General features: G+C 33.7%; 1 protein-coding gene across 31 annotated transcripts in view; it reads left to right on the top strand.

Annotated features, from left to right (window-relative positions):
- runx2b (RUNX family transcription factor 2b) overlaps positions 1-16,618 on the top strand; it is a 284,262-nt gene that overhangs the window by 106,420 nt on the left and 161,224 nt on the right. For 25 of the 31 annotated variants that reach the window (XM_073932283.1, XM_073932295.1, XM_073932296.1 and 22 more), the window contains one exon: positions 11,512-11,666. The exons of the other annotated variants lie outside the window; for them this stretch is intronic. In XM_073932283.1, coding sequence (XP_073788384.1) covers positions 11,512-11,666 — 155 coding nt within the window. The remainder of the gene's footprint in view (positions 1-11,511; positions 11,667-16,618) is intronic. 31 annotated transcript variants of the gene reach the window in all.

The following is a 16,618-nucleotide window of genomic DNA, read 5'->3' as shown; positions in this document are numbered from 1 at the left end:
AGCCCACCGTAGATCCTTATGACGCTTCGAGCTTATGAAATGAAATATAAATAGTAATGAGAGAAGTTTGTTGTTAACTCTTAAAAATATTCTTACTTTGGCTATTGCTTATGTTTCTTAAACATTTTTGTTTTATTCCTTGCATCAGATTAATGGAATGATTGTTTAGTTGATTCATTAAATAAATAGTTTTTTCCACTCCGAAAAATCAATTTTGAATTTAGCTACTGTACATACTGTATCGGACAATGTGAAATATTTCTTAAATAAGCATTTCTGTGCCACGTGCTTCTGGAAAAGTGCTGCAAATTATCAGCTGTTGCAACAAGGGAAACCACTGTAGCTCTATTTTCAGTTCTTTTTTTGTTGTTGAGCCTCGTAGCTGCAGATGAGGCTGCCATGTTTTCTTTTGTTACACAAAATAATATCCAACTCAGGCTCATTCTGAAAACGTACCGCTATACACATTTCTGAAGATCCAGGAGGTACTTTTTTTTCTGCAGTTTTTGTTTTCACAAATCCACCAAAGGCTGCTGTGTACGCTTTTTCAGAACTCAAATTTCTCTTGTTAGTGCCATCTGCGCCTGATTTTCTCGTGTAAATCCACCAGAGGCCACTGTCGACTGACTGACTGATCGACTGACCCATCCTCCTCCCTAAACCCAACCATTAGTGTTTTCAAAAGCACCGACCAGTGTCCACCCACTTCCCTAAACCCAACAACAGCTTTAAAATGCAATCCAGAAAGAGAAAACCTCTCAACTGATTTTAACCATGTTTTCGGGTTTTACCACAATCTCACCCTGTTATTTACTTGTTTATTACATTTTTTGGCTTCTGTTTTTGTCTTACTTTCTGGAACAGTTTTTTACCAGACTCGAACCCTGTCCTTATGGTCAACTCGTCTCTGCATCTTAAGTCTGCTACGTAAATATCGAGCTAACAGGACAAACTGATAGCATTATGAAAGCTGTCCATATGGAGATAAGCGGTCAGCTGGTAAGTGCCAAAAGGAAAAGCCTCATACCACCCCATGTTGTTTGTTTTTAAAACAAAATGCAGCCGTACTTACTTCTGGCTACACAATTCATAATCTCCAAAAATGTATATAGGGCTACGTTTTCAGAATAAGCCTATGTTGATAATATCTGGGGGGTTTTTCAGGATCTGTATTTCATGATTTAAGTTTTTTTTCTTTTCTTTTTTTTTTTAGTTTACAGATTCAACAGTTACGAATTGCATTATGAGATCTTGATCTCTGCTTTGTCAAACTTTTTTAAAATATCCAAAATCAACTTTAACAATGTAACTTTTTTTGACAAAAAGTAAATCCAAGGCACTCGAAAAATGTGGAAAACAATGTGAAAATAAATGTAAAAGCCTTTATTTACATGTCTATTCCTTAAAACTGCACCCATGCTTTTCAAGAAAACACTTGTCTTTATGAGAGTAACAGTCTGGAGTTTCTTTTGATCACCGTGGTCTCATGACTCATTAGAATATCTAAAGAACACTAAAATAGTTTCAACAATCATTATTAATTCAGCATTGAGAGAGAAAAAATTATAATGGAAAAAAACCTGCCCTTGTGTTCAATATATTATCTTAGTGTTGGTTAGATATTCTAATAAGTCAAGAGACCACAGTGTTGAAAAAAAACTCCAGACGCACGTGATCTCTGTTACCCTGTTGAAGTCTAGTGTTTTCGAGTGCCTTGGAGTTAAGCTGCGGTATCACTACAGTTTGAGCTTGCGAAATTCGGTCGTGTGGCATCTTGACTGTGTGCTGTATAAGTGTCAGTAATGTATTTTTTTATTATTGAGATTTATACAAAATGTTAATGCTAAATAAATAAGGTTTCAGTTGATATCTTTATTGTTTGGAAAGAACAATAGGTTTGGTTTGTTAGGATAGGATAATATTTAGCTGAGGCACAACATTATTTATTTACATCTGAAATCTAGGGGTACAAAAAAGTGCTTTGCAATGCACATTACTAATCAAAAATGTAGTTTTGATACAGGGTGGCACAGTGTTTAAATGGTCAGCATGGTTTCCTCACATCAAGAAGGTTGCTAGTTTGAGTTTCAGCTGGACCAAGAGGTCTTTCTGTGTGGAGTCTGCATGTTCTCCCTGTGTCTGTGGTTTACAGTATTGAGTGAGAGTTTTAATATATATTAAAGCAGGACATTTACAAGACATCTACATGGAACATGATGTTCACTTTTATATTCAATTTTTTTTTTTTTTTTGACATACAGTAAAATAAAATCACCAATTTTGACTCATGCAATGTATTTTTAGCGATTGCCAAATTATCTCATGCAACTTATTTATAGCTTTGTCATCCAGGGCAACATTGATTTATTGTAGATCTATTTTTAATATTTAATTACAAAATATCAAGTGTAGTCACTGTTTGGGATAACATAAAGAAAAATTACATGAGTTACCTAAAACAGGGTTGTATACCTTATAATTTAAGATTAATAATAACTAATACAGAAGTGAATATTAATTGTTTATGAATGGTCAAAGAATGCACATGACTGTAAGACTAGAACCATTTTTTTTTACCTGCTCTTTTTAAACTGCTTCAGTCCAGTTGTCAGAGTTGAAGACTTTTAAAAATACATTTTTGAAATGTCATTATTACATTATTCTTGTTTTATTAATTTTATTAGTGGGACCCTGGGCCACAAAATCACAGGTACACTTTTAGGAATAGCCAAAAGTACATCGCTTTGGTCTATATATATATATATATATATACATATATATGTGTGTGTGTGTGTATTTATTTGTTAGAATTTAAAGTAAGTAAGGATCATGTTTCATGCAGATTTTGCAAATACAGTAAATATATTAAATCTTTATTTTCTTATTTTATACTTAAATTTTTAGTTGTTAATCTGCATTACTTAATTAGCACAACTTTAAAGAATATTTTCTCAAAATTGATATTTTTAACCCTCAGATTCCAGATTTTTATCTTTATTTCTGTAGCGCTTTTACAATGTGGATTGTGTCAAAGCAGCTTAAGAAGAAATTCTAATAAATTGAAACCAGTCCAGGTTTCAGAGTTGACTTTATATAAGTAGTTTTCTGATATTAAAGTTACCCTAGTTTGCATCTCTCATACACTGTAAAAAATGCTGAGATTCACACAATTACGATGTTGTGCCAACACAAATCGATTAACTAACCCCCCACCCCACAAAACCACCTCAAGAATTGTTGATTCAGCTCATTTTAAATAAGTAGTTTAAACATCCAGCCAATTTTTTATTTTTGTGTGTGTGTGTGTGCGTGCGTGCGTGCGTGCATGTGTGTGTGTGTGTGTGTATAAGGTCAATTCAGTTTAAATATTGTCTGCGATCAGTGTCTCTCAATTGAGTCCTAGACATTTTCTTTTTCTCTTAGTCTGAGAGTTTCTGAGATTATTCTAATGGTTCTCTTATTGCTTCAGTCTTCCCAAGCGAGTTGCATTTCAACATTACCGTCAATAAATTTGCAGCCAACGAAAAGGAATTAAACCCAGTAAAACGCCTATAGCGCTATTAGTTTGAAGAGATAGACTACAGCTCTTCCAAGCAGTCCACACCATCTCCTATGGGTCAAATAAATCTCCACGCCAATCCTTTCCACTCACTAAAACCATTTAACTTTACAGGCAAATGTAGCATAAGAATGAAAGAAAGAGAGAGGAGAAAAAAAAAACAAGTGGAAAATTCAAGAGGCAGCAAAGTCAAAATGCGCACGGTCTGCAGAGGCGTTTTACAACCAAACTACTTGTAATCAAAAAGACTTTGAGAAGTGCATGTTTTACGTGAACGTTTAAATGCATTAATCATGTGCAAAGGCACAAGGGAACGCTCTCCATCAGCCGCTGTAATTTACAGAGCAGGCCCCCCAAGACGGAGGAGAAAAAGAAAACACAAACTAGGCCCATGGGTTTGATAAAGATGTTAGGTGATGAAAAGCGACTTAAAACGAGGAGAGAGAGAGAGCGCGTCTGGCCAACTTTTGCACCTGGCTCTGAAGGAGCAGCTAAGCAAACTTCCTCTTCCCCATCGTAACGGCTTTTTTTCATGCGCATTGCGGCCTGTAAACGGACAGGACAGCTACAACTGCTTTGGCTACATTTGGTCAAACCACCATGACTATTTCTGCTGATCACCAAAGTTTGCATGGTAATTCGGCACGCACACACAGAGGGCCGCGCACCATCTGTGAAAGCGCTAGCAGTTTGCTTGATTTCATTTGCGCTGTCGTGTTTGTCTCGTAATGTAATTTGATGGAGACGCTGCCTTCTCTGATCCTTAAAAGCGTATCGAGGGAGTTTATTTTCCTGTAAAAACAATTTCCCCCACTGCGTTGGTTCTAATGACTTGGAAAGTCAAAGCACTTCCATAAAGCAAACTCGACTTCGGTGTAATGAGCTGAATTTGTTTCCTCTTTGCTGAAAACAGCAGAAGAATGGTAATTAGTTTTTCTTCTTATTTGTCATATTGGTGAAAGTGCTTTACGCGGCAGGATGCATATGCAATCTGTACATTATGGCTTAGGTTTTTAAAATCACATCGCTTTTCCGTTGCAAAGCTGTCTTATTGATTACTTTCACTGAGCTTTCTTTTATGAAGTATGCACAAGTTCCTACTAATAATCCAATTATAATTTGTAATGTGTGCTCCAGTGATTTTTATCTGAATTTAAGTGACTGTTTAGTAGTTGACTTGTGTGATTAAAGCGGGATGTTTTGAACAGTAATGGAACAAAATAAAAAATATTAGTTGTGTAGTTTTCATTGGGGTTTTTGTGTATTAGAGGGATTTTTCACACAAAAATGTTGTCATTTACTCACCTTTGACTTCTTTCAAACTAGTATGAAGATATATTGAAGAAAGCTAAAAAAAAAACAACAACCATCGACTTCCATAGTATTTCTTTTTAGAACTATTTACGTGTGAGTAAATGGTGAGGAACGTTTCCTCTTTTTCTGAACAATTGTTTTATTATTAGCCGCATTGTATAATTAACTAAATGTAAACAATATTATTCAATTGTCCCCCATACACGCTCAGACAAAAAAGTATCAAATATGTCACTGGGGCAAAGGATGTCCAGATCAGGTTTTTTTGCCCTCGAGTCCGAGTCACTTGATTTTGAATATCTGCCGATACCGAAAGCAGATTCGATTTAAATTTAAGAAACTTACTTTCTATTTAATTTACCCTATTTGAACGTTCAAGAACTCTGTAAAAAAAAAAGAGCACTCCTGTGAGATAGCTTGAACAATCAAGTAAGAAATAACATTAATTCGTCACTTTTAAACTTGAGAGATTGCGAGAACAGAGAGCACGTGCTCTGAATAATGAGATTCTGCGTTCTTCCTGATGGTCACATGACCTTCATGCATTTTTAACGGAAAATTATTTAAACATTACAGCATTCATACAGCGATTTATTGTTGTCCTACTTTTTAATTTAAACCATTTAGGGGCAACTCCTGAGATAAATATAAAGTCATATCTCTGAACTTTAATAATAAACATACAAAAAATGCTGCGCTTCCCACCTGCTTTTTTCAGAATCAGCTACAATGACTTCTGGAACTTTTAGAGCGAGTTTTGCGTTCAAGTCTGCATCGATGCATCCTCGATATCAAGAACTCAACTGGGAACAACAGGTTACTGATTCGGACTTCAAGTGTGTGTGTGTGTGTGTGTGTGTGTGTGTGTGTGTGTGTGTGTGTGTGTGTGTGTGCGCATATATATAATCGGGAGGTAACATCCAATTTCAATCAAGTCTGAAACCTTGATCAGGCCCGATTTCCGATCACATGATTGGATCTTGACATCCCTAACTGAGTCAGTATCTCTTCAAAAGGTACATTTTTGTTCCTAACAGGTCTTTAAAAGTACATATAACCTAAAAAGTACAAATGTGCACTTTACAGTAACTTAAAGGGACAAAGGTGAGCCCTAAAGGTTCAGAAGTGGACCCTAATGGAATGTCCACCTGTACGGTACAAAAGTGTACCTTTTGAAAAGGTAACACCCCAGTGACAGATTTGTATACCTATAGTTTTGAGAGTGTTTGAGACAAAAACTGTAATTTTTTTTTATTTATTTCTAATAAACATTTCTGTAATTTTATTATTTTATAAAATATTTCTTAATATTACATTAATTTATTTTTAAAGCAATTTAACATTTTATAATTAATAGATTTCATCTTTTTTATTATTTGTTGCATAAATGTGATCCTGGGCTTCTAAACTTTTCGTTTTTAAGTTGCACAGATATATTTTTAGGCAATTTAAACGTATAGTATATCACAGACCTGTACAAAATAAGTTTGGTGCTATGACACAATATATTTTAGTGACATAACAAAGTAGCCAGTAATAGGCGGCAGCAGCAGGAGTAGTCATTGTCGTCGAAGGCAAACAGCCGAAATGTTTTTTTTTTTCTTTGCTCCTGTGATGTATTTAACAAATTATTTAATGCTAACATTCTTTGGTACTTGAGGAATACTCAAAAATACATTGAATTGGTCAAAAAATATATATTTTATGGCAAAAATCATTAGAATTTTTGGTGAAGATAATGTTTTGCTGTAAATATATCAAAACGTAATTTTTGATCAACTTAATTTTTAATCTGCATTGCTAAAAACTTAATCTGCACAACTTTAAAGATTTTGTCAAAAATAATATTTTTTAAATCCTCAAATTCCAGATTTATAAATTAGTTTTATCTCAACCAAATATTCTCATATGCGAACAAACCAACGCAAAGACATATTTATTTAGCTTTCACATGACAAATATATCTAGTTGACCCTTATGACTGGTTTTGTGATCTAGAGTCACAAATGTATTTTGTCTTGTATAATGTAACTGTCTAAACATTTGCTATCAATTTAACTTAATCATTTTTAGCTTCTTCATACATGCATTTTTTTTGTTTTGTTTTTGACAGTATTTCACAACTCTAGTAACTGCAGTGCGTTTCACAACACGTCTTCAGATCTTCAATAGCACGGCTGGTAATTGCAGTGTTAGTTCACATTAATCAAGGTGTCAGCAGCACAGAACTAAAGGCTTTGTTTGGAGAAGGGCCTCCACCTTCAGCCTCCACCAGAGTGCATCTATTAAGGGGTTAAATAAACACTATTTGCTAATACGGCCTTTATTTCTGCCCAAGTGGAAGGAAACGGAGTCACCGAGTGTTTGCGATGCCAGGTATGGAAGCAATCTGCTGAAAAAACCCAAACATTGTAGACTGTCCGCAGTGTTTGTGTGCGTGTGTCGGTGAAAAAGACAGATAGAGCGCGAGTTGATCACTGAAAAGCTACTGCAGATGCACTGTCAGCTCCAGGCCTGCGCATGATGGCCACATCTGGAGTTAGTTTATCGTATAATTCGCCGTATTACTGCCGCAGTCTCCATGTAAGTAGCATGACCACGCTCACAGTGCAGTGCGTAAGCCTGCAAGTGCCCTCTGCCCTGTGCTAATTTATTCTTGTACAGGGCGGAGAATACACTATTTATTACGGTCTCTACTGGGCTTATGTGAACAGAAGGCAAAATGTGCAGTATTTCACTCCAGAATCAAAAGAAAAAAGAAAATAATTTGCACAAAGTTTGCAATTTTCTAATTTTTGCTTTACACTGAGCAAAATATAAGGTTAACTTTTAAAATGAATGATATAATGCTTAATAAGTTACATTGAATGGAAATGAGCTGCATTAATTGAAGTGATAAAAATAAACACACTAAAACGCAACTGTCAACTTTACCAAATGAAATGAGTGTAGTTAACTCAAAATTGACTAAAAGTTAAATCTACTCATCTAATCTACTCAGTTTTGAACTCACTGTTGAAGGTAATGAGTTAATTAAATACCTAATTACTTAAACTTAAATGAAGTTAACAGTACTCAAATAAATTAGTTTTTTTTAACTTAAATGGTTTCTAGCAATCGTACTGATTTTATTTAATTATTATAAATTATTTTAGTGCTAGTTGATGCTACTTTGCCTTATGGTCAGTGCAGTAAGTGACTGTATTATCATCAATAGCACTTGTTTAACACAAAAGTTCGTATCATGCAAAAACTTAAAAAACGAAATCTTAGCTATGAAATGTTCTGCCTTTGTGCGTTTTTTTTTTTGTTTGCTCGCTAATACACCTGTACGCAGCACTAAAGTCCAGCATCTTCAGATTGGCTTCAGTCTTGACTAGAGCGGTTAAATGACATTTGTCCGGGGAGCACTGAACAAAGGTGACTGCGCTATTGACGCATACTCAGGGTCCGTATGTGATATCTAATGTAAATTTTATGATTAATTCTAAGCAGTGAAAAAATTATATAATTTTTATATATATGTTTACTGTTCTTATAATGTTTATTAGTTAATGTGAAATATATATACTGTATATAATGTTTTGCATTACAATATTGACATTTTGAAAGGGTAAACTGCCTAAATGTTATGGCATTAATTTTACATTGTAGGGAGGAAAAAAAGTCAAATACTGCTTAATATAAGATGTACAGTATTTTCTTTTTGTTAGGTATTTGTGATTTAAAAAAAAAAAAAAAATGACCTGGAAACTTTCTTGACTGATTTGGGTTACATTAAATCACTGTACAGACAGCTGCTTTTATCCTGTGTTAAAGTAACAGAGCCAATAGGACCAGCAATGTCTTATTTCTTTCCCACTAGTGACTGTGTTTTCAGACAGACTTTGATTGTAATCAAAACTCCAAATGTCTGATTGGTTTTCTTTGGCGCCCCAGTACTTGTTTTGACTGATGAGACTCATTGTGGTTAAAATCCATGTTCATTATCATCTGATATCTATTTTAGCACTTAATTGTTTTCTCCACATGCTTTTATCACATCGTGTGGTTACAGGGAGAAAAATGGATGATTTCCAGGTGTGCACCTGAAGAAAGATTCAGTGATTTTGAAAGCCCATCGTTTAAATCTACACATCCACTAAACCACTGGTGTTCATTTAATATTTTAGCTTTTTTGATTTTGCATTCACTTTCTGTTTAAACAAATAGCTACTGTAAAAATAACTAATTTCAATTTCATCATTTTCACATATTTTACATGAACACACTGTAAAACCCAACAGTCAACTTTATCAACTGAAATGAGTGTAGTTTATCTCGAAATTTGTTTGGGTTAATTAATTTGTTTTCACAGTACTCGTATGGATACATTTTTTTCTAACTCAAATGGTTTGTAGCAATCGGTTTCCTCAAACAGCTTGAATTGCCCTTACTTATTGGGTTTAAAGTACTTAGTGAGTTTAAGTTCTCTTCATTTATTGGGTTTTACTTTGCTCATATTGCATATTAAGTTCAAAGTACTCATTTGGATTAGTTTTTGAACTTAAATGGTTTGTTGCAATCAGTTTCCTCAAATAGTTTAAGTTACCTTTAACTTTTTGGGTTTTACAGTGCATTAATTGTGATATATATCGCATATGTAAGCAATTAGATGACTTTACTTCAGAAAGGGAGCACACCCATTGCCTTAAAAGTATTAAGTAGATAAACTGTGCATAATTTTTGAAAAAAAATAAGAAGATAACTTAACATTTCCCAGATAAAATGAGTTTACTCCCTTTAAGGTACTAATAGCCTTTTTTTTTTTTTTTTGCTTTAAACAACCAAAATATAAAGTTAGTTGAATGTTGAATTTCAACGTCAATTTTAAATCTGTGTAACCTCCGGTGCCTGCTGGGTACCCACCAATAATTTTTTTTAACCCTGTAAGATCTGACATATCAAAAAATAATTTAATTTAATCTAATTTAATGGAACAGATTTTTATTAAACCATCTAGAAAAAAAAGACATATAATTTTTTTTCATGATATTTATTTTGTATAACATTTGATACATCAGCATTAGTGCAACTTTTTAATTTTAATTACAAAACAATAATTTTGCCCTCAACATTTTGATAAAAAAGAACATTTCACACAGTTTATTTCTTTATTTATTTTTATTTTATTTTTTACATTAAGCATATTTTTCAATGTTTTATTATTTCACTTTGTGGTAGGCGTACTAGCGGTGTCTTTGAATATATTGCACAGGTTTATTTGTTCTCCAGTGTCTTGTAGCATTTCATCAATGGCAAATGATTTCAATACTGTACATATACAGAGTCCATAATAATAGATGGCAATTAAAGTGCCATAGGGGAAGATTATGAGGAGGGATAGAGTCCTCAGGCCATGCATGATGATGGTCATTCAGACAGCTGTGATAAGGAAGATTATCAAAAAAAAAAAAAGTTTAGTCCTGAAAATCCCCAAGGGGGGAGAATACAAGTATCAAATCATATACAACAGATTTTTAAACAAAGTATTGATCAGGATATTATTATAAACTTGTGTTTCAAATATGATACGTGCAGGTTTATACACTGTAAAAAATAATTCCGTAAAATTTACGGTAATAAACCGGCAGCTGTGGTTGCCAGTACTTTACCGTTAAAAACAAGTAATTTTTCATTTTTATGGTAAATTACCATATTTTGTTAATTTATAGAGGTAAAATGTCTGTATTTTGAATGATCAACATTTATACATCTTTTGTTAGACACGTTAGCACACCCACATGCAGGTGGTGATGAGGAAGTTATATATTGAGCCAATGCTCATCACAATCAACTTTTCCCACAAGCAAAAAAGAGTATCAGTAAATAGAAGGTGCCTAGTGTCATTCACACAGCTACTAAACACCAGTATGGTAACACGCATAAAATTAAAGTCATGAAATAAAAATTTTTATCAACATTAGATGTAACATAAATCTTTAATGTACATAACTGATGGGGAAACAACTAAAAAGATCCATATTAATGTCAACCAAATGCATAAAAAGTGTTGTGTCATGCAGGGAATTCTGGGAAAGTCAATTTAAGGTTATTCGCCATATATATTAAGGAAACATATCATTAACCAGGTTACGGATTTGTACTGTAGCATTTTTATAGTTTTTTACCGTTGAAATTGTTTAAAGTGTAGGGTTAAAAGATGTCTAATAGACGTCTAAAACAAGGCTAAATCTGGGCTGTTAGTGAAAATCTAATAGACTTCTAAGAATAGGCCAAAACTAGACTAGTCGTCAAATAAACAGAAATGAATGACTACACATATAAAGTCTGTCTAATCTGTCTATTTGACGACTAGTCTAGTTTTAGGCTATTCTTTGATGACAGCACAAGTTTAGCCTTGTTTTAGCCAAGCTGTCTACATGTAGGTGTCTTTCAGACGTCTTTTAAACACAAAATTGTTTGCTGGAGTATGTTAACTCAGCATGTTTCTTACTTTTTTATGATTTAGAAAAGTCAAAAATGTACAAACAGCACCTTTAACTTACAGTTCATCTGAGCTAACATGGGCGAATTCGATTATGCTACGATTGCAAGTAGCTACTGTAAATTGAACACATTTTAATTCCTTTCTACAGATTTTTCCCTGCAGATGTTGTCTGGGCCTGCAGATCTCCAAGTTGGCTTATCCTGCAAACCAAAGGCTGCTGTATCATCTGATCCGTTTCATCCTTATGACAAACACAAAGGAGACTCGCTCTTTGAAGAGACGCTGTTGTGTCTGTCTGATGAGGTAATAATGAGGGTCTTATGCTGTTGATATATTAACACAAGTTGGTTCCTGCACGCGTCGGCTTGTTTCTGCCAATTCTCAAAGCAGCCGATGTTGTGACGGGGTTATGAGTTCTCTATGAAGCTGATCTCCCATGTAGATTGCGTTTAATATCCTCATATAGATGATGGATTTTGTAGACATCTACTATTATTGTTGTTTACTTTGAATTATTATTTTCGATGTCACCTGAACATGATGCTAATGATCCGTTTTGGCATGCTTAGCTATGTTATTTGTATTAAAATGTAATATCGGGTGATGTTCTGATGCATCAGACGTGAGGAATGTTGACGAAGCCCATGGGCTAATTTGACAGACTAATTTGCCACAGCAAAAACACATACTCAGACATTAAAGCTTGGAAGAGCTTCATTCAGTGCAGCAGGCAAACGTCTCGGCATGCCCAGCTGTGATTCTGTGAGAAGTACATAGACGAAAACAGTTCCCTGTGAAAAACATTAGCACCCACCTATTTTTAAAGTGTATTATAGAATATTGCATACACACACACACATTCTATATGGAAATGCTAACCCATGTGAAAATATACAATAGATATTTATATTAAATACTGTAGTGTTTTTGAACAAAAAAATAATAATACATGCACAAAAGCATCAAGCAATTTCATGTGGCATTTAAAGCTTAGGAAAAGGAATCAATCATTGACTTTGGAATGCAAAATGAGCATGACATGAATCTCTTACGAATGACAGTTTTAACTACTTAATTCTGTAGATACCTAATATAAACAAGAAATAAATAAAATCATTAGGCTGGCTGCTGATAAATACATGTGAGGGCATTGTTTAATATACAGCACCATAAATCAAGTCAAGTCAACTTTATTGTCAATCAAACCATGCAACAGTACATTACACAGCAGACTGAAATTGCGTTTCTCCCATACTCCAATGTGCAATTTAAAAACAAAAATATGACACACACTAGACATAAACTAAACATTTAACTAATATAGTACAAGATAAATTGAATAAATAGACAATAATATACTGTGAACAATTACCATATATCCTGTTGTTCCACAATATGACCAAGTTGAGGTATTTATTGTAGTGCAATTAGGTGCAGTATGACAAAAGTGCAAAGTAGCAGCTTAGAGGTAAGTGAATTTTGTAAACATGTTACACGTGCAAGGAATATTAACATAATAATAGCATTCCTTCACCAGCACTATTGCCCAAATTGAAGTATTTGGATGCCTTCAATGATGATTCTGACACCTTCACCGTGATCTGCAGTTGAAGTCAGAATTATTAGCCCTCCTGTGAATTTTGTTTTCTTTTTTAGAAAACAAAACTGACTGTGGTGTGCAGTTTAGGCGTACAACTTTTGCACGATCAGTCTTCTCAGTTAGAGTCAGTCATTTCTGGAACACACTTCCTATGGATTTAAGGGGTGTTACAAATGATTCAACATTTAAAGATGAGTTAAAGAAATGACTAAAAGCACATCAAGTTGGTAATCATTTTTAATATTTTTGTCTAACATTTTAAGAAATTCTTCTGATTTATCCCTTTGTCATATTTAACTTTACTGTTTTTGTATGTGTGATGATGTGTTTTTGGATTTTAGGTTGCCTTTTAAAATCTGGCAGGTGCACGGCAACAGATGAAAATTAGCCCTTGTGGCTAACTCTGGCTACAGTTCTACTGTTTATTAATGAGCTTTGTCCCTGTTAAATAAAATACATTTCAAATTAAATATTTCCCAAATGATGTTTGACAGAGCAAGGAAATTTTCACAGTATATCTGATAATATTTTTTTTTCTTCTGGAGAAAATCTTTTTTTGTTTTAATTTAAGTTTTTAATTTTTAAAATATCATTTTAAGGTCAAAATTAATAGCCCCTTTGGGGGGGGGGGGGGGGGTATAGTCTACAGAGCAAACCATCATTATACAATAACTTGCCTAATTACCCTAACCTGCCTAGTTAACCTAATTAACCTAGTTAAGCCTTTAAATGTCACTTTAGCTGTATAGAAGTGTCTTCTATTCCAATATTATTTACTGTCATCATGGCAAAGATCAAATAAATCAGTGATTAGAGATGAGTTATTAAAACTATTATGTTTAGAAATGTGTTGAAAAGATCTTCTCTCCGTTAAACAGGAATTGGGGAAAAATAATGGGGCTAATAATTCTCACTTCAACTGTAAATATGAAAGCTGTCTATTTGTCTATATCACCCTAATATCAATATATTTTAATAGTAAGTAGAATTAGTTTTAACTTATACTAGTCAAGTCAAGTTGGCTTTGTCATTTTAACAATACACAGTGAAACGAAACAATGTTCCTCCAGGACCAAGGTGCTACATCAAACAGCATAAAATGACAACATAACACAGAACTGTGCATTACTATAAAAAATCTAGAGAATGAAATAAAATAAGAAAATAAATAAATAAGAATAAGAGCGCTAAGTGCAGGTTTGTGCAACAAATAGTGCAAATAAGACAGGACAGACAAGAAACAGTAATGCCGACCAGTACACTATGGATGTTGTGAAAATATTGGAGCAGATATAAATACTGTACATGTAAACATTTGGGCTTATTATTGAATATATAATATTTGTACTTGAAAATTATTTTATTGGATTATTTAAAACAAATTGCATACATACAAGCAGACATTTTTTTAAACAGAAATGTTACAAATATTAATAATAATCCCAATAATAATAGTAATAAGCAAGAATAATTGTTTGATTTCTTTCCCCTAACTGTAGTAAAACTGAACCAAACTGTGAGTTAAAAACCAATACATGTACTGAAATATGATTTGACTACCGCTAGTCTGCAAACAATGTTCATGTACCAACTTCGTGTTTTAAAAGCTCTGATCTGGATGTGTTAGATGAGCCACGATCTCTGCACAGCCACGTGTAGATGTAATGAGGCAATCAGTGAGTGGAATAAAGGAGAGTCACCGAATAACAGTATTCATAATATAATATAATATAATATAATATAATATAATATAATATAATATAATATAATGAATACTTACAACTTTGGATGACAGCATCAGATATATTATCAAGATTTGTCCGGGCTTTCCAAAACTTTAAATGTAAGTTCTGGCAATAAATATAACACAATGTAACACAATTTGTATGTTCACTTGGTAAAAGTTCAACGTTAACTTTACATAAATGTTTAAACTCTTTAAAATTCCTATCTAGAGTTTGCAATTTAATGTATCTCAGATCTTTGTGCATACAACAAGAATATGAAATACCACAACCGAGTGGAAAAATAGTAAATTTAGAGCTAATAGCGTTAGCAATAACTTAAAAAAATAAACAAGGTAAATGGAAACTTTATGAAATGACATAACACCCAAAATACATGCTTTTTGATAAACCATTGTAATATACATGCATAAAAGATATAATATCTCACCTGTTTGTCCACAAAATGGAAAAAGTTAGCTTATTTTTTTCCATTTGCATTGTGAAATTGCCAATTTGAATGCCAGGAGTGAATGCACCTTCCGTCTGCGCATGTGCAGCTCTTACTTCACCTGCTGACCAAAGTCTGCTACTGCACGGCTCAAGCCTTTATTCAAACTTACTTGATGAACTTCAGTACAGTTTACTAAAGTTCTTTAGTTTAACTACTTGGTCCATGTTAAAGTTCATTTATCAGTCAAATCGAGCAAAGTCTACAAATTTACCAAAATTAGTAAAGTTTACAAGCATTTATCAAGTAGATTGAGTGATTTCTGTTTACAGTGTAGCGACAAAAGTATTACCACAACTTAAATAAAGTACTTTACTACAGCATGGTTCAAAAATATTTAGTATTTACTATAACAATTTTTTTTCATGAGGGAATTTTCTTTTCCAAATGCACGGTGAAATCGAAAAGGCCTAATGGAAGAGGCCCGTTCTGTAGATGGTGTTTAACCTCACACAGTCTTTAACTGTTTTCTCACTAGTGAAGTGTTCAGTTTTTCTGTGTACAAAGTCTGCCATGTAAATAGCGAATGTGCCATGGTGCGACTCTTAAAGGGAATGGGAGATGAGACTCTTATTGATTTAATGCACATTATGCCTAAAACACACCCATAACTCATTAAGAGAAATAAGCAAAACCCTGTTATATTATGCTCCTAAGCTGTCAATGCTGTTTTTAGAATGAATATTTGGCAACTGGAGCTCTGCAGTTTCTGCTGTAATTTTTTTTAACAGATTTTCCCCCTCTGTGACATGGAAGTGGCTTTTAAAAGGACTTAATTGTCAAGTTTAATTTGATTAAGATGTTTCCAGTTTGCACCAGGACATGGATTTGATTTTGTAAATACTGTAAAAGAAGTTTTCCAGTATTCCTTAAATAGAAAAATAGTCATTGGAAACAATGCTTTGCCAACCAGCTTGCAGGTGATGAATTGTTTCCTGACAAACTGAAGATGCAGAAACCCACATTTAAAGACACTCATAGAGGGTTTAATTAGAGACTTTCGAAATAAAGGCAAAAAAAACAAGATGTTGTTAAATTGGCGGTTTCTTAGTGCGCAACTTTTAACAACCATTCTTAAAAAGACAAAAGAAATTTAATGTGAGTATATGCACAAATCAGCCAGGATGTGAAGCAGCCACCAAAGCAGAACTTGAAAGTCTTTTTGTCGCTCTGCATGTTTCGTCGCCTCCATCTGGCTTTGCCTTCATGACAACACGTACTGTAGAAGTGCATTGTTTCTCCATTGTAAAAGCGACATAACACATCCAGCAAACTTGTAAAAGCCTTTTAACTTGCCGTAAATAAAAGAAAAAGGAAGAGTTAATTGCTTTTTTTGTGACCTTTAAATGCATGTTGACATCTAAGCCATGCTTCACGGGAAAAAATAAATAAATAAATATGCATGGAGTTAAAAAATGCA

The sequence above is a fragment of the Danio rerio genome, chromosome 20, assembly GCF_049306965.1.
Source record: "Danio rerio strain Tuebingen ecotype United States chromosome 20, GRCz12tu, whole genome shotgun sequence".
Lineage (NCBI taxonomy): Eukaryota > Metazoa > Chordata > Actinopteri > Cypriniformes > Danionidae > Danio > Danio rerio.
Note: the sequence above shows the minus strand (reverse complement) of the source record. Positions and strands in the feature narration are given on the sequence as shown.